Raw genomic sequence first — 19,684 nt, 5'->3', positions numbered from 1 at the left:
AAGCCTGCAGATGAGCACGCAGATAAATAGCAAACTGTGCCCTGCCTCCCACCTCTGCCAGCAGATGTTCGGCCAGTTGGTCCACAGAAAAAATACCAAGAATGGCTGCATCCAAGGGTCACGAGTCCACGTTCATCCTGAAATCATCACATTTCTGTCTGACACTTCTTCCCTCCCTGAATCGCAGCGACATTGCGTGACTTACTCCCCATCTCCCCGCAGTAATTGTCCTTGCACCACGACTACAGCACCGTGGACTGGCAGCGCCTTTTGGCTGCTTTCCATGGAAATTCAGTTTTTCAAAAAAAAATAAATTTATGTTTATGCATAAATATGACAAATGCAAAAGCTGCAGGCGGGTAAAATCTGCTTCCTGCAGAAACAAAGCAATAACTGTAATAACTGACTGTGAGTTAGAACAAAATGCACTGCTTGGAATAAATAATAATGTAAGTCAGTTTAAAAAAATAGCAATTGTAATTTTAGACTGTAAGGTTAAAACCGCCTCCTCTAATTGCACAGCAACACCTGCATTGCACTGCCTCAGGCAGCTGCAGCAAGTGAATGGACTCAGACCCATAAAACACTAGGCAGGATTTCCATGGGCAAAGGGTGGTCAGTTCTGATCAGCAAAGCACTCAAACCAGGCACTGCTGCACTGAGGTTAAGGAAGATGTCTCAAATTTGTCTTTGAAAACAAAGTTGCTTCAACCTCTCAGCTGAAGCAACGTGTTTCAGTTTATGTTATTAAATCACAAGCACATTGAAATGCTGGGTCTCCCTCAATCCCTGCAAAAAAGGTAATTATGTGGCTGCTGCAGTCCAGGCGGAGCGCTTGTTACTCACCTAGATCCCACAGTTCCACAGCAGCCAGAATTTCTAGGGGCTTGCAGAGATGTTCTCCCAAATCCAGCCACCAAATCTAAGCCAGGAGGTTTGGCATGGTTGGTTATAAAGGCTCTGTTCATACACACTCAACATTGTGACTTGTGTCACAGTCCAACAAAATACAGCATTGCTTCTGCTGCCCATACTTCTAAAAATCCATACCAAGTAGCAGAAAATTTAATGCAGCATTTTTCCACTGCCATCTGTTGCATGTAAGATCCAACTAAGCAAAAAAGTCCATTTTTTTTTTTTTTTTTAAGGCTTAAAGCTGCCAGCGATCTGAAAGAGGTAGAAGAAAGCATCTTGCTTTGTTCATTTGATAGCAATCTCTGTGTGTTAGTTATGTGCAGGCATAACCTGGGAATTTGACACTGGGTCTCTCAGATCCCAGGATAACTTTATTCCCTACGACTTGCCCTCCCCAAAAGGGGAAAGGCCTCAAAAACAGCTCCCTTGCTGCTGGGAGAAACACTCCCCTTCCCGAAAGCTTTACTTGTATCAAGTATTCCATATTGAACTATGATTAAAACCAACAAAAAAACCCCACACATCTCAGCCAGCTCTTTTGCTGCAGAACTCAAAATCTTCTGGTGGATGCTTTCTGGAAATCATTTTTCCCCAACAAGGGCAGACATGAAGATGGAGAATAGATCAGTTGATATTACATGCAATTAGGAGGCACCATAACTGATTAGCCTACTGAACACCAGGGGCCAAGCCTGGTTACAGAAATAAGGCTGGCATCCCTAGCACAGGTAGTTTATGCAGACTAGGACGTGCCCCCACACATTTGTGGTCAATCCCTTGCTGGCTACCCAGCTAGAATAAAAGGACAACCCAAAGAGCAAAACCCTTTAGGAAATCTCATTTTAATGTGTAGTGGTAAAGTGACAAAAACTGAGTGTTATACAAGAAAATGTACATGATTTTTTAAGACATCTGAATGGGAAGTGGAAGCAAATCCTTACAGAAAATACTTTCTTACTAAAAGGCTGATATTATTCTTTACGCCTAGAAAATCTAATTATTGCAGAAGGTAAGACTAATAATTCCAACTTTAAAGCTGAATAAAAGAAGTTATAATAGCATCAAACTCTGTGATCTTTAAACCCAACATAATTGGGCAAAGTCAGATCTTCAAGTCTTTTTCTTCTAACAATTCATAGAATTAGCTGAGAAATTCAACACTTTTAGAAAAAAGTTGATTTCTTCCAAAAAGTGACTCACCAGTTCTTATGCCATCTAGTGGCCTGTTCCTTCAGGCAAGTGCACTGATGAGTTATTAAAAGCCTTTGGTTAAGGCTGATTCTTTAAAAACACAGTGTCAGTTTTCTGCAATTATTTTAAATGAGAGGCTAGAATATGCAATGCTGAACATTACTACTGACCAGAGTATGATAGAAATTCAACCTCTTCTCCAAATTCTAATCTGCAAGAAGTAACCAATCTTAAAGGGACATGTCAAAAAACCAAACATCTTCCCTTTCTTCAGACGGGCCTCGTATCACCTTTGATTAAATCTGTATAACTAGTACACTGAGCAGAGTAACCATTTCCATCAAAAAATGGATCCTTTCCAGTAAAAAGACTCTCCTCATTCCCAATTACTTGGGTCTGAAAGACTAACAAAGTCTTGCATCTTCATGCAAACCTAGTTTTTACATATCTTTTATTTGAGAAAGACTATAGTTTGAATTTGGATTCTTTTGCTTGCAAAGACCTGGTTGCTAGTTCAACTCTTTCCTTTAACAGGCTGGCTTCTTCATCATTCTTTTGGACTTGTACATTTTTCAGTAAGAAGTGGGTAAGGAAAAGTTTCAAGCCTTCCCGCAGCGTTCCCAGTTTGGGGTTGTCAGATATCCTGTAAAAATACAAACACAGAAATAGTATTAGACTTCTACTGTTTCAAAAGTTTCTGCATTTTTTTTCCTTCAAATAGAGATATTAAAATAAAACGATATATAGAAGGTGCTTTTCCAAAAAGGCTTTCAAATTAACAGCATATCTACATTGATTTGGCAAACAGCCCAAACATACTCAACATACAATTGGTCCTCAGCAATAAATTGAAGTATCAGAATACTAAACTTGTTTTACGTAAACAATTGCATTACAGAAAAGAAAAACCAAGGCAAACACCATGTTTGAACTTCCTTGTGTTACAGCTGAAACAACATTTCCCTCCCCAGCTTTATGTGACACTGCAAGTACAATATAACTTTCTTCCTGGAGTAACTTGCAAATTTTAGCTGTCTCCATAACAACTGGAATATTGGAACACAATTTTACATGGGTCACAAGAAACCCAAACTGTATGGGTATGAATCCCACGAATTGTGTAATACTTCATAGAACTCAAGGATGTTTACAGATACATTTATCACTTGTAGGGGATTAAGCAAAACAGAAGTGTCAGAACAACATTTTAGCACCTTCAATGAAACAGATCTTTTTGATCATTGTGAAGAAGGATTTAAAGAAAGTAAGTTCCCTGTCAATTGTATAAAACCAAGATTTTCCATACAATGATGGTTTAAAAAACAAAAACAAAACCACAAACCTTTCTCGCAGCAATGTAAAAAGAAAAAAGGAAAAAGTACTAAAGAAATCTACCAGCGAAGACTGCTTGGAGACCAAACCTCACTGCACACAGATGGTAAAGCAGTAAGGAATGCATTAAGGAATGCAGGTAATTACAGAGCTCTGCTCATGAAAATCCTAAATGATACACCAAATATCTGAAAGCCTTATGTTGTACATAATACTTTGCACAGCTGTATCTAGATCAGAACCTGTACTAACAAACAAATGCTTCATGTATGCTGGCCCACCACCACCTTCCCCCAGCCGAGCTTGCTTTTTAAGGGATGGATGTCTGGTATTTAGAGAAGGCAGTGTATAACTGCAATCAAATAAGCAAACTTATTTTTCTAAATAACTGCAAATGAAGGATTCTCTGGCGATCTCTCCAATCACTTACCTCCCAAAAATATCACCAACATCTTCAGCATCTGTTTTGACTAACAGCATGCTTAATACTTGTCGCAAGAAATGAACTTTGGGTTTATCTAGTTCACTGAATTCAATCACCTGGTTTTAGAACAGAGAGAATTAGATTGGACTCCCATATACATCAAGGCTGAAGTTATGCACAGAAAAATTAGTTGAGAACGCTGCCTCCCTAAAGCCAATCTATAAGGAATCACTGAAGTTTTTAAGGAATAACCTGTCCAGTAGTACCACAATACAAAGATGTAATTATTCAATTCGATAAATACTTCCAAAGTACAATCTAAGGCAATCCAGAAAATTCTGCCTGTTTAACACATTTAAATTATTCTTTTTAATAAGTTCATGGACTTATTGTGAAATTTAAGCCCTCCCCCCCAATATTTTTTTTCTGGTCTAATAAAAAACATCAGGTAGAACTGATGGTACAAAATTCACTAGCAAAGTGTGCTAATAAAAGGACCTCAGTTCCAACCCCAGATGCTCTACAGAAAACAGCAGTCATATAACTGTTCTTTATCTAGAATTGAACAGGGCATCCAAACCATTAAAATCCCTATAGATCCAATGGGATTTCATTAACACTGCCTCTGATAACAAGAGATCCAAATCACCTGCTCCAAGGCAGTTTTTCTTTGGTTGGGAGCAGCGCTGCTACTGGACAAGGATGTTTCTATGCTGTATTGTCCAGGATTTGTGTATGCTTCTATCACCCCAGGCCCCTTTTCCCAAAAGGATAGCACTACTATAGTTGATAAAATTAATCTGGTAATTTTAGAACAAGTTTCATCTTTGTTCATGACAATGAACATGCAAAGCACCAGTTAAGTACATACAGCTAATAATATACGTTTTCCACAGAACTTGGAAAGGTGAGAACACATATTTTGAAAAGAAAGCACACCAACCTTGAGAACGGAAAGTGGCAATGATTTTGTCCTTAGTAAGTGAACCAACACTGAAACCAAATTGGTGATGGCAGTGGCTGACAGGTTGCCCAAGTCTTTGATTTTGTCCCAAATACTAAACTGAAATGTCACCTAGGTGTCAAAGGAAAAAAAAAAACAAAAAAAAAACAACAAATCAAGGAATTGTTTAAGTAAGAAATTACAAAACCTTTTGACCTTCTATTCTTTATGTGCCCTCTGTTAATTAGATCTTTGATCGGATAGTTCAAGTCCTTTTAAACATGTGAAACACAAAAAAAGCAAACCTTCTACAGAAGTTACTTAGTGGCAGATCTGACCAGGAAACAGTTTACCTTACTAAATGCACAGGTGCACCGGAGAATTTTTCCTCAGGATCATGGGATGTAAACAGGCACACATCTACTCTCAGATGGTCAGTAATTGTCTTTCTAACCATAACAATGGCACTAAAAGTAGAAATGCATTTTTCTTTACCTGAAATCGTCTTTCGTATTCACAGAACTTGCCAGCCAAAAACGCGTAGAAGGGGTTATACGTCTTCTCCTGTAAGCAGCAATAAAGGATAACATGAACAATTTCTCTCTCCTGCTGGTCTTTCAGTCCAAGCCTAAAATTTAGAAAAGAGGATAGTTTAGTAAGGAAAAAGTTATTGCAACTAATTAAAAGTTACAACAGTCAACATTTTTATACCTTAAAAAAAGGCATTAAATTCTGGTTGTCAGAAGTTCTTAAAGTCCTTAAAAAAGGCTGAATGGCATCAAACCCTTAAGACTGTAGGCTAAATCAGCATCCTGGTACAGCAATATGGAAATGCTACAGCATTACTGGTGTTAGAGAAGTGGCCGCAAAAATAAGACCACAACAGATAGAGGCAGAACGACAGAAGTATAATTACTGCCTGGAGAGGAAGTAGCAGCCCAACTCCATGTTTGCAGCTCTCCACAAAGGAAAACAGAGGAGACAACCGTGTCATCACGGAGTCTTGTCATAATGTGGGCTTTGAAAGCAGCAGCACTACAACTTGGAGTACTAACACAGAGGATAAACTGTGAGACAAGAGCTGCTTGGACAACAAAACAGAACAGCACTACCTGAGGAAAACAGTATCAATAAGTACTTATGCTGGCTGTCTCCCAGCATAAAGGCCAAGGACTGAACAGCCTTCCCACTTGAACATTTGACCACTTGAAAATAGGGCCGAGGCACTTTGGCCAGGAACGGTAACTAACTCACAATGCACCTGTTCTGTGAATAATATGATTTAGCTTCCAGGGCTGTCAGATGCTTGGCAGCATTAAAACCAATTAAAATGAAGGATGCTTAATATTATAATCTGCAAAACGTCAAACAAAATTATTTTCATTGCTTCAAGCTCAAGTTTCATACAGCATTGGTATAACTCAAATGCATTTTCTAACAAAGTTTGACCCCACTGGAACTTGCTCTACAGTCTGGAGGGTACAGCTTGTCATAGCTTGAGTCTAACGTCCATTGCTTGTACACCCTTCCAGACATCTGTCATTGCATTTGATCACAGACACGTACTAGAGAAAATACTGTCACTCAGCCAAGAAACAGAACGTAAGGTTTTACAGTAGGAAAGTCTGGGATGATTTCTAGGTTGACTGCTAATAAATGGAGAAAACTTCAGTCTGGTTCCCCAGAAGAAAACAGCACCGCAAGCGCTGGTCTGCGATATCATTCACTGCTCTCCCATCAGCCAAGGTCTATCTGAGTTTGTCACAGAGCAACAAAAGTTTGTTCAGAAAACATATGTAAGTAGTCAGCTATCTGGCATGTATCTAATAGATGACTTGTGAAGTTACAGTGTAGTCACTAATTTGGTACGTTCCCTTTTTCCTTGTTCATCATCACTTCTAACATAACTTATTTTGGAAATACGTTGCTAGACAGTTGTAACCAAGAAAAGCAGCACTTGAAGTTTTGTTCTTACCCTCACTTCTTCACAGACCTAGCACTGTTTTCTCTTTTCAGACCTGATATTCCTAAACAACTAAAATGTAAGTGTTGGGATTGTCTTTCACTGCTGAACTTCACCATAAAGCTGCACAGATTTCATAAGCCTGGTAACTTTGCGTAAAGAAGCTGCAAGCACCTCACCTATTAAATCATTCCAGAGGTACAATGCTCCCAGAGACATGCATGTCTTAATCAATTTAAAAATTGCCCTCCAAATACTCAGTAACTGTCTCTGAAGCAGGTTATTTCTCACCAGCAGAAGCCTGCCCCCAAGTAGGTTAGTTATCATCAGCTGGAGCCCAAAATTATCACTGGATTTAGATCAAAAAAAAGCAACATTCAATACCACCTATTAAAAATCAATTTAAGTGAGTATAGCAGATGCAATCCCATACTCACTATTTGGAATTGCACAACACACTGTAACGGGCTAGCTAAGCCTTCTTCCCCTATTACAATTTTTGTGAGATTTGAAGTTTCTCAAGTTGTTCTTCTCCACGAAACCACTTACAAAATTGCTGGCCCGAACTGGCCAAAGGGATGGCCGGTGCTGATGGCCACATGGCATTGTGCTGAACAATAAATACGGGGAGTTGACCAGGGAGAGGGGTGGGGGACAGTACTGCCACTGCTCAGGGTCTGGCTGGGCATCACTCAGCAGGCAGTGGCCAATTGCACCGTGTGTCAGGTTGCTCAGAGAAGCTGTGGATGCCCAATCCCTGGAGATGTTCAAGACGAAGCTGGATGGGGCCCTGGGCAACCTGATCTAGTGGGTGGCATCCCTGCACATGGCAGGGGGTTGGAACTGGCTGGGCTTTAAGGTCCCTTCCAACCTGAGCCATCCTGTGACTTACTTTTCCCAAAAGGAGGAGAAAGACGAGCAAACTGTAACAGGCTGGGTTTAAAATGGTTTAAATGACCATTTCACAACAACTCAGTTCTGCCAGAGATGTAGCAGCAGATGAATCAACAAGCACAATTAGAGTACATCTTTATGCTCCTCCTCAAGAGCCTGACATCAAACATATGAATATAAATTCCCATACACTCTGAAAAGCATGTTTGCATTAAAGTTAATTCCTTCACTGACTAGTCTGTGTGCTTTCCGTTATACCCTGCCAGATGTGGGCAGATTTTAGAGTCCTCTTCTCTCTGCATTTGCCGCATAAAAATCTGAATCAACACACAGCAGGCAATCTGCAGACACAGTTTTTCTGCCAAGCCTGTATGTATATAGATTTGTATACTAGTTTAAATAGCACAGATGAGAGTCAAGGATCAATTTGCAAATTGAGCTACCAGGCCTTGGCAAGAACTGCAGCAGCAGCAGCTAATTTCTTTTAATTGAACAGACCATATTAAGATATTGGAATGACTCCATCACAGTCTTAAATCCAAGCTGTGTTTTGCAGAAGTGGCATTTAATCAAACATTAGTTGACTTTATTACGGAGTCTGTTTTGGTTTGGTTAGCAAATTAAATAATTGCATGCCATCAGGGTAAGAACAATTCCTATGAATTACAAGGCTGCAACAGGAAAGTTCAGACCTGATCTCTCTCCTCCCAGTTACTACAGACTTGCAATTAATATTCTGACAAACCCAAAGAATAACTTATTTTGAGCTCTTCCCCGATCACATACTCTTCTAAAGAGAAGTGTGTCAAGTGTTGAGGAAACCGGTCTTAACATGATATGGGACCCTGGAGCAAGTCCAAAGCTAATAAATTCTGTGGGAGAGAAACTGAGGTGCTAGAACGCTACCAGGTCCTGCAAGAATGGACAGAGACATGCAAGGTGGCAAGAAGTAAAGAAAGCAAGCCTGCAACATATTAGGATCTGCTAGATTAAGATCCACATCTTCAATACAAACACATATAGGCTCCTTAAATCAAAGGATGCTGTAAATCACAGTTCCAGACTTAAGTGACAATAACAGAGGCTGCTTTTTTCATCTGGCTACCAGTCAGTTCTGCCTGACCCCTAGTACTCCTTGCATCCAGGGTTTGGGCCCCCTCGTACCCTTCCTCTCCATCCTCACATGGATCCTAGTTATACACTTGGATCCCATTTCAACTAAATGGTGAGACCAGCAATGTTATTCTTCCTTCCCAGCTATCACTATTTTTAGTTCTGGGCTTTCTTCTGACCTAGTCAGTACTTACTTCAGAAGCTTTTCAAAGGCATCCAGGAAATCTTCACTTGTCATCAATACGCAAAAAATACTTCTCCTGATATCAGTGTTCATCCTCTGCTTACGAGCAAGCTCTATTATCTTTGAGCTCACCTGAAGAAAAAAAAAAAAAAAAAAAAAAAGGAAACTCTTAAAGAGAGCTATTTCTGTGCAGCCTCTAATATGACCGTTAATAAAAACCTGCAGTAAAGCGTGAAGCATGAATCCAGAGGTCCTGAATTTTGTCCAATAAAGGCACAGGAATCATCAGGAGCTTTTTCAATTAGGGAAACCTAGTTTAATTGTGCCAATTATCTTTAAGAAGTGCTTTCCTAATGTACGTGACCACAACCATCTCAAACTACTTCATAATTGCATAGGAGAAGAAAAAACACTGTATCGTAATATTATGATAATAGCTCTTTTGAAGGGCATGAGTCCAACATTTTGAAAATTTTAATATCAGATCTTACAATCTGAAAGCTTCATCTTACAAGAGTCCACCAAGGCTCTTTTTGGTGGGCTCTTAAATGAGCTTATTTGTCTGTATCAACAGCATTTAGAAGATTAAACGATTCAACTTATTAGTTCTATTAGTCCTACTTGGATTTACCTTCCCAATGTGCAGTTTTTGCTGAGTCTTGCTGTTTGCATTATCAATCATTGGTGCTCCGCTCCAGGACGACCCAATGATCCACCAGCGACCAACCTTATCAGCATTGAGGAGTGATTCCAGGGAGACACGGAGCTGAGTTTCTTTTCCCGAACTACTGCTGTGTACCTTGAGTAACAGTACAATAATAAGTAGAAACAGATTTTTATTTTTTAGCATATTTAATTATTTAGAATTACTTCTAAACAAATACTTTAAACAAATACAAGTAAGTTGATCTCTATAAAGACCTTCACGTTTCTTTCCCACAACCTTTTCTTTCAGGCAGTAACCTGAAAATAATTTCCACATTTTTCCATTTACTCCAATTTCTCAAATAGTAAAAGCTTCTAAGCATAGATTTGATCAACTTCATCTTATTATTATTATTTTTTTTTAAAGATGATCAATGAAAAGATAGCCATCTTTCACTCATAAAACTCAATTACAATTTGGATTTGATTATGGCATTGTAAGATGCTCCAATTAGTTTCCGATCCGGTCATGATTTTCCCGTTGAACATTCACGATCAAACAGAATGACAAAGTGACAAACTGCCATAAGTTTTGTACAATTCAAACAAAATGTATAATCTCTTCAAACAAAATAAAAATTTTCAACTGAAGAGTCTAGAGGTGTACTAAGAGGGTTGTGAAAAATTGAGAGGAAATTCTACAGAACTAGGTTACCTATCATTGCTGATTTGTGCATGCTGGACTTAAAAGTTTCTGAAAAATAACATGCTGCAGATGCATATGCTCTAGGAACCAGATTTAAATATTGTGAAAATTAATTAGCTCTCCAAAGAGACAATTATTTTCATGCATTTTATGCTGGATTGTTCTAGACATCACCCACAAGGCTCCCAGAAAAGAAAACAATAAACAAAACATATAAAATTTAAGAAGTCCTGGACTTCCAAAATAGTTCTGGTGAACTTTCAAACAGGTGCCTGCATTTAAAATCTATGGGAAAAAAACTGTCATGATGACTCATTCCATCTGCACAATCATTAAACATTCCAGTCTCTTTGTCAAGTACAGGACTTTGCCTCAAACCCTCTGGCTACATACTACGTACTTTCCCAGACTCTTCTGCAGAAGGTTGTTTGATGCCTAGCTAAATTTAAACACATGAGATTATTCAAGTACTACCTAAGAAGCAATTTTTGTCCACAAGAATATCAGACTGTTAAATGATTTTATACATATATATATAAAATTATATTAGTATATATTAAATACTATATAGCATATAATACACCATCAAGCTGACATAAACCAGAGTTGATTATTTGTAGTGTAAGAACAGCTATTCTACTTATGTCAAGAAAATTCTCACCAGTGTTCTTTGCAATTTGCGGAGTTTTTCAACTGGCTCAGGATCATAACCAGGAATCTTACGCATGTCGTTATTCCTCAGTGCCAACATAGTCTCTAGCATAAAACGGACCTATCAGGAAAAGAAGTATTTATGTGGATTACATGCTGCAAGTTTAATATGTAAGTAGAAAGCGTATTTTCAAAGTGCTATTCTGTGAGAATAAGCAACTCATCTGGCAACATACACTGAAAGTTAGAGTACATGAATACAGAGAAGGATGTTTACTCTAACTCCTATTGTATTCGTGTTCAAGCTTCAATTCAAAGCCTTATCTGCTAAATGCCAGCCCCCAGTGACCACTGTTTGAAGTGTAAGAAGTATGAAACAGAAGAATTAGTCACTGCATAGTATATGTGACAGCTCTAGTTTCCCCAGTTGCAAGCATTTTGGTATCTGTGTCCTAAGAACTAATGAGGAAAGACAAAAAGAAAATAAATAACTGAATGCAGCGACTGAACTCTAATGAACTCTAGAATCTAGAGTATAATGGAAAACATTCTGGTAAATATACACATGTACACGAGCAATGTTGATTCAGAAAAGAAAACCCTTAATACACACATACCCTAGTTTGATCCTTAAAATTCTTCTCTGCTGCGTGTGCTTTGCTCTGGGCTTCACTGATCAGGTCCTTCAAAGCCAATGCGTCATCTTTTCTTAAGGAAAAGCCCACGTTTTTCAGAAGAAACAAAATCAGCTCAATATCTTTTTCAGTGAAAGTGCTAACAAGCTTCTTCAGAATATCAAAGATGAGCAGGGAATGAACTACATGGAAGTTATACAGATGGGCAATCAAGGCAAGCAGATTTTCACATTCTTTCCCTTCAGCATCACTTTTAGAGAGTTCATCAAATTTCTTCACCACGGCTTCCAAGAAGTGAGCACCGACCTGGCAAAAGTTCCATTAAGGAAAAAATAACAATTCAGCAGTTAACCACTAGCAGATTTTCAAGACAACTGTAAAATAACCATTTTTGAGGCACTGCCATTATTAATTTTAAAGAATATTGTTATTCCTCTCAACAAAAAGGGATGTACTACGTGTACACGTACAAATAGCAACTAGTTTGTGTCACATTTTATTAAAGTATGTTATTTATACCTCTTATATGCCATCCAGTTGCCTTTTAAAGTTACAAATGTTACAAAATTACAGTATGCATATCAAAATTTGTTTATACAATCTTCATGAACACATTTTCTCAGCTGTCAAGCTAGCATGCTGTTACTGTTAGTCATATATCCGGTAAAAGCTGCATATCCAAAACCAAACGTATCACAGAGTTTACCATTCCAGAACTAAATATTTGAAGTGTGGGACAGTAAAATCACAACACACCACATTTTCGCAGTTGATGAGCATGAGACTAGTTTAAAGTGGGAATAAGACTTCGCTGTTTGTCAGAGGTACAGCTGGGAAAAAAATCCTGGAATTCCTGTATTTATGAAGAGTTAACTAATGGTAAAGACTGGAATTAAGAAGCATACCAAAATATAGGTAGGTAGAGATCACATTACTGCTAAGGTTCAAACAAGACACCCACACCATTACCACAGTAGTAATATTAACCCTTTTTAAAATTGGAAACGGGAAGTTTTATAACAGTGACCAATGTTAATTTACAAAGTAATTAGTCAGATAAAGCAACTCAGACCTGTGAACAGCAAACAAATAAGCTACAAATACAAAGAGAGTTCATCTATCAACTGAAATACGTTATTTAGTGACATGTTGGATATTAGGAAGAACTTCTTTACTGAGAGGGTTGTGAGGCATTGGAATGGGCTGCCCAGGGAAGTGGTGGAGTCACCATCCCTAGAGGTCTTTAAAATACATTTAGATGTTGCACTTAGCGATATGGTTTAGCAGAGGATTTGTTAGTGTTAGGTCAGAGGTTGGACTCGATTATCTTGAGGTCTCTTCCAACCTAGACAATTCTGTGATTCTGTGATCAGAAGTTAAAAGGCAATCAAGAAAAAGACATCAAGAAAAAACACCGCTCAATACGTATTATTAAACAAAGTTAGTCCCAGCCACAAAAATTACCTCAATTCCTACTGTATGATGAAGAACGCTGACCAAAAGGACATGCTCCATCATCAGTCTTGCAGGCATGGCAACCGCAGTAACACAAGCATTCATAAGAATATCTGTTAGCGTTTCGTTCATGTCCTTTCTACTGTTGGCCATGTAAAGCTCCTCCAGCTGTCCACTAATGGAGGACAAATTTGGTTCACTCAACCTATTGAGAAACAAAATCCAATGTTCACTGTTTCGCCTTTTTGCATAGTTCCACAATTTTCAATTTATCCAACATACAACCTGTCTGTAAAGCCAAGCTAGCTCTTTTAAAAAGAATAAAGATGAATGAAAGGAACCTTTTGTATTTTGCTGTGTTCACTAAAATAAAAATGAAACTCCAGAACATTTTTTTTTAAAGTACTTACAAGTAGGAACAGATTAGCAGCAATATCTACAAAATGCTATCAATGTCCTTACTGTCATACTGAACAGCCTTATTAAAAAATTGTTCCTGTTCAGTATTAACTATGTCACACCACAGTCTTTGGAAAAACTAATTACAAAAACACTTCATACTTCTGTAACATATCAGATATAGCAAATCCTAAGTAACTAAAACTGTATTCTGTAGTCTGCATTTTACAGATAATAGATAAAAGTATAAACAGATTTCTTATTTTAAGGGTATTCTAAAATTAAAAGCACATGGAAGCGTTAATTACTTTTTCTGGTCTTCAGTACTTTAAGCTATAAAGTAATATAAAGTTGCTCTTCCTTGACTGCAGTGCTAGAGAAAATTTAACTTTATTTAATTTATAAAAAACATGCTAAGAGGAATATAGCAGGCATGTCAAAATGCAATTTTATTTTTTTTTCAAATAGGCATACTCCAACTGACACTTAAGAGAATTATTGCTAGCATTTGCAGGCAACAGCCATGTGGAATTCAGCCTAATCTTGAATTTATTTTTCATTTTTTCAACTTCTATAACCACCAACTTTGAAGAATCTCTATCAACAAAGACAATTATTATTAAGGATAGCAGACATGACTGCCAAATTAAATGTAGTTTGAAAAGACAAAAGTCACATCCATGCCACTTTTCTTTGAATGATGATCACTGTCACACAGAATCAGAAAGATTAATTACTTGTCCTTATTACATTACCTATTAATGAGACCATTCACCATTTTCTTCAGTCTTCCCAGTTCTTCTCTTTTCTTGTCATCTAGTGTCTCCTGAGCTTTTCTCACTTGAGGGGGAACGTACTTCGTAGCACTGTGATTATGATCCTTACCAAGAAAACAACAGAATAGCAAATGAGACTACCATTTTAAGTACTTAAGTATTTTAAATAAACACATACATTTCTATTTAAGATGAATATCAGTCTTTTACTTTAACATATATTCCTCTGTCCAATAACTAATGTCAAAGGAACAACTTCATTCAGAAACAAAACCAACATGCAACAACTTACTGCTTATGATCAACCTGACAGCAGCAAAAAAATCCCCTCTCCCCTTCATCTGAAGTTTCATATAAGTTATTCTTATTAAAACTTGAATCTTTGTTTTATCCAGGTAGACAACAGAAACCTGTACAGGTGAAAGCCTTATGGCACCAACTTAAGCTGTTAGTACCCGTGCACCTGTGGCTAAACGATCTGTTTGGCTTCCTCTTCTCTTTGCTACAAAGCCTATACCACAGGCAGAACCTCTGAGATCATCTGGAAGAAGAAACACTCCCATTCCCAGCTGGAATTCATTTTTAACAAACTTTTTATGGTCTTAGTGGAAAGGCCTAACCTGGATCTTCTAGAACTGAGATGGTCACGCTTCTTTGTTCCTTTTAGTTGCTAATCTTGTATATACAAACAATGCTTTGTGCTTTAGGATGCAACCTCCTACCATACCCTCCACGTGTGTTTGTCCCTAGGACTTGGCAAACCTCTGAAGTCAAGGCTTGGTAGACCCAGCGCTGTTTTCACCCACATTCCACATGCTGGTTAGAGAGCAAACACTTTGCAGAGTCGATGTAAAGTCTATTTTGCATTCATGGTGCTTTGGGAAGCAAGTTTGTGCTATTTCAGACAAACACCCTACCTCCTCTTCCTCCTGCGGGTCCGGGGGCTCGCTTGCCTCTGGTTCACCCTCGGGGGCCGAGCTCCCATCACTCTCCCACTGTTCTTCCACATCTTCTCCTTCGGAGGCGTCAGAGGCGTCCTCCAGCTCTTCATCCTCCCCCGGGGCCACCTCCTCTTCCTCCTCCTCGTCCTCCTCCGGAGCCCCCTTGCTCGCCCTCAGCCCCGGTGCCTCCTCCCGGTCGCTGTCCTCGCACAGCTCGCCGAGCCCGGCGCCGGAGCCCAGGACTCCCAGCACGTAGTCCAGCCCGTCCCGCACGAAGCTCTGGGGCAGCCCCTCCGCCCCGCTGTTCCCTTTCTTCTTGCGGCGCTTGTTGAGCCCCAGCCGCCGCTCCAGCCGCCGGATCTCCTTCTCCTCCTCCTCGTTGGCCTCCAGCAGCGCCCGTTTTCGCGACCAGGAGATGGCGGCCGGCCGAGGGGCCGGCACCGGCGGCCGCACCGCTTTCTGCTGCCGCGGCGGCTCCGGACGCTTCTTTACAGCGGCTGGAGGCGACACCGGGACTTTGGGGCTGGCGGCAGGAGCCGGCCGGGCAGGAGCAGCGGGGGCTTCCCCCGTCTCCCCGTGTCGCTGCAGGCGGCGGCGGCTCCGCTTGAGCCTGCGCTTCTCCTTCCTCAATTCCCGGCGGCTCTTTCCGTTCGGTCTCTCCGACCCTACCGACGCGGGCAGCGGCGGCTGGTCTCCGGCTGCCTTCACGAACTCCTCCACCGCCAGCCGCAGCCGATCCAGCTTCCCCCCGCCGCGCCGAGCCCGGCCGGCCGCTGCTCCCCGCTTCTTCATCCTCCCCTCAGCCACGCCGCGCCGGGGCGCCGCCATCTTGTGGAAGAGGCGCGCTCCCCTTCCGCCGCGCGGCCGCCATTTCGCGCAGCAGCGCCCTCTGCTGCCTCGGCGTCCCGGGGCGGCCGGGAGCTCGCTCGAAACCAGTGCTGAAGCTGCTAAATCCTGAGAAACTCTCTCGTTTTTTCGCTTTTAAGAAAATATCAGGATTGATCTTAGCGTTACAAAAGGGAATGGAATAATTGCTTCCCCATAAAGTCCCTTCGATAAACTTCTAATGCCTCATGATGTCCAGAGACTGCAGTGCCCCATGGCACTGCTCCACCTGCCTCGTTCCGAGTTTTAAACCCTTTCCTACACTGTCAAGCACCAATATTTCTTACCGAGTATGCCCAAAACAGCATCACTGTCAGCTGCTAATCTTTCCCTCCATGGCAGTGCTTGGGACACAGTGATGTTGCTCGTGGGGGCTGGTGGCCCGGGCTGTGGGGACAGCATCCACACAGTTGTGCCAGGCCAGTGTGCACAGCAGGTGAAAATTTATCTGTCATTTCTGGGGTCAGGTGGAATTAAACATCCCGTGGCACTTTGCCACTGTCAGTGGTCTGCTGGGTATGTGTGTCTGGACCTGTGTGTGTGTCCTCCCCTCTGACCAACTTGGAAATCTGGCAGCTTCGGTCATCTTTGGCAGATCCCAAAGACAGTTCCCCAAAACACCAATTTTCCCCAAATTTATTGAAAATAGGGTGGCTAGAGGAGTTTCTCAACTAAATGAAACCTGACTTTAACAGACACACACACGCACACAAAACAACAACAACAAAAAACCAACCAACCAACCAAACAACCAAAACCAAAACCAAAACCAAAACAAACAAACAAAAACTACAAAAACAAAACAAAACAAAACAAAACAAAACAAAAACAAACAAACAAACAAAAAAACAGTGTATAAGGCCTAGTTTCTAAAAGAGGATCAGTTTTGAATCTCCTGTGGGAAACAAATCCATAGAAAGTCAGGCTTCATTATTTTGTTCTTTCTTATTGTACTCCTGACATCTCTTGAACAATGAAGTACTGGGTAGGACTTGAATTTTAGCTGAAAATTTAATGTGGCATTATTATTCAGAAGATTATTTTTGCTGTTCTGTGCATGTTTCCATGCTCTCTCATTACGTCATGTGTCCTGGATGACCCCATGCTTCAGAAATCCAGCTTTCTCAAGGCTGATGCGTAATGAATCTTTCACACTCAGTGACAAAATATGTTGCGTTAACTTGTCAAGGCATTCCGTTTGCTTCATTTTAAACTATATATTATGCTATAATTTACTGCTGTTCTGCTCTTTATTCATGCACAGACAGCTCACATGCATTTTGCATCCTATTTATAGATTTATTGATAACACTATTCCAGCAGCATGCTAGATAAGTACAGCTGAATATAATTTGAGTAAATATTAGATGCTTTTAAAACTCTAAGATTTACATCCTCCTTCTGTTTCATCACGTAATTTGTCATCAGGGCAACAGATTTTTCTAATAATGAGAAATTTCATATTTTTTCGAATAAAGAAAATGTCAATATTTGCCTTCATCATCACTTCACATCTCATAGGAAAATGTGGAAAGCATGTATATTGCTGAACTATATAATCCAAAGTTTGGGTGAAAATGGACAGACAACTTTAGCAAAAAATGTATAAATGGAGTTATTATCACCTGTTTGTGAAGTACAAATATTTTCCAAGAATTAAAGTAAAGCAATATTTCAGAGAAATATATAAATTTAATCGTCAATAAAATGCTATATTGAAAGAAATAACAATCTGCTTAGACTAATTCATCGTTCAAATCTAGCAATGCCATATCTAAATAAATAAATTATGGCAGATATTTCAGATACTGTCCTAGAACTTTGTGGATTATCATTTTAGATTTACCATTTTGGCTACCAGTACCTAGTAAATGCAGTCTTCTTGTTCATGAGAGTATAAAAAGCACTTAAAACCTGAATTATACTCTTCCAACTTTCTCGTGGCATCTAAATATAAGAAAAAAGGTGAAATCCAGTTTCCATTTTACAAATTTCACATTTAGATCTCTGCATCATATTGGCATCACTTAGTGAATAGGAACTCAGAACTGAGGGAACATTTTATAATTGTTCTTTGTTTTGACAGTGATCCCACAACAGAGCAGAGAACAAGCAGTAAGGGCAGGTTTCACATTTAGAATGAAATTGAAGACAATGGCATGATTCATTGGAAATGAGACTTCATATAGAATTGTTTCTTCGGTACAATTTTACTTCCTGCTGAGGTAATCTCTGTTAACAGTTTTCCTATGCTATTCAGTTCTGTTCTATTCATGGATTTCTTTTTAACATCTTTCTCTCTCTCTTTCTCTCTCTTTTCATACAGAATGAGGGGAATAGTCATTCTTTAGCCATCTGTCTGCTATTTTTCCTCATCACCTCCTAAAAGTCATGAAAATGTTATTTAGTAACTAAATGATACACATAGGTAGATACTGGCTCCTTTGTAATTTGCCACTATTGAGCATATCGTGCTATTTATCACCACAGGAAATATCAAAGCAGCACCAGAAAGATTTTGAGACTGATTTCATATGATCATTTTTTGTTCTTGTCAATAGAAAAAGCAGCTGGCTTCATGTAAGAATACATAAGCCTTTACATCCAGTCTTTTTTGACTATACAGACTGAAAGCTTAATACCAGAATGAATTTATTCTGAGCAGTCAGATCCTCAGAACAGTGCAAGCTACTTGAAGGCTCTGCTGTGACTTTCTAGCATGGTACCCGCCTACCTGAGCCATTGTTCATCCCCATGTCATACTGCCACCACTGTGATCAGCAGAACTGATATTTGTACTTGTATGAAAGAGAAAGGCTGCAGGGAGAGATTTTCTATGAAAGGACACTTTTCATCTGGAATACATTTTGCAAAGTCTTAAGGCACTACAAAGTTGCTGGCTATCAAATGTGCTTCAGTTCAAACCATTTCAGAAGGAATCGATAGGTGAGAAAAATGATTTCCTTAATATTTTAAAGACACATCCCTGTTGCTCAGAATTTGTGTTCTATTTATTAATTTATTTGTCTGTTTATTCAGAGCTAGACGCCTCCTACAGCTTTTTAAGTCAGGCATGACGAAAACTGAACTACAAAAATACTCTAGAAAAAAAATCTCTCCTGGCATTTCTAGAATTTCCACAATATTTGTGTCTGACCTTGGATGAGTCATTTATCTTCTCCACACTGCTTTTGAGCAAAATGAGTTGTCTTCCCTCATTCTGACCCTAAGACTGCTGAAGTAAATCCTCCAGGTGTATCTCCAGGTTACCACCCGTAGCACCTTCCCCTGCAGGTACTTATTAATTCCTCTGGGTCTGCCCCAACAGATTTGCTGACTGAAAGCTGTTTGCTGAGTTTTCATATAACTCCTGTCTTTTAGTTTGTGAGATCAATGCCCTTTTCAGTCAGTGCTCACTGGTGAAATTCATTAATAAAAATCTACATAGTTTGAACTAACCCAGGCTATTTTAATTGAATAGGAAGTAATTGAATTAGGAAGTAATGGCCCTGCAAGTTGGTATCTACACACCCCCACCACAAGAAAAAAAATAATGAGATGAAAGTGGTAATCTATGAAGGTATATCCAGATTAGGGATGTATTCACTGAGTTTAAGCGTTAACATGTCTTA

General features: G+C 39.6%; 1 protein-coding gene across 1 annotated transcript; it reads right to left on the bottom strand.

Moving 5' to 3' along the window:
• Positions 1 to 1,838: 1,838 nt before the first annotated feature.
• NOM1 (nucleolar protein with MIF4G domain 1) lies at positions 1,839 to 15,995 on the bottom strand (the record flags this gene model as incomplete). Its single annotated transcript, XM_084306935.1, has 11 exons — positions 1,839 to 2,749; positions 3,869 to 3,978; positions 4,806 to 4,937; positions 5,301 to 5,433; positions 8,970 to 9,091; positions 9,591 to 9,758; positions 10,972 to 11,082; positions 11,579 to 11,902; positions 13,061 to 13,256; positions 14,206 to 14,330; positions 15,144 to 15,995. 11 exons carry the CDS (start codon positions 15,993 to 15,995, stop codon positions 2,572 to 2,574), a joined length of 2,451 nt encoding a protein of 816 aa, XP_084163061.1. The 3' UTR covers positions 1,839 to 2,571.
• Positions 15,996 to 19,684: the final 3,689 nt, after the last annotated feature.

Source organism: Netta rufina (assembly GCF_964035555.1).
Source record: "Netta rufina genome assembly, chromosome: 2".
In the NCBI taxonomy this organism is placed as follows: Eukaryota; Metazoa; Chordata; class Aves; order Anseriformes; family Anatidae; genus Netta; species Netta rufina.
The sequence above is the reverse complement of the archived record's forward strand: the minus strand, read 5'-3'. Positions and strand labels throughout refer to the sequence as shown.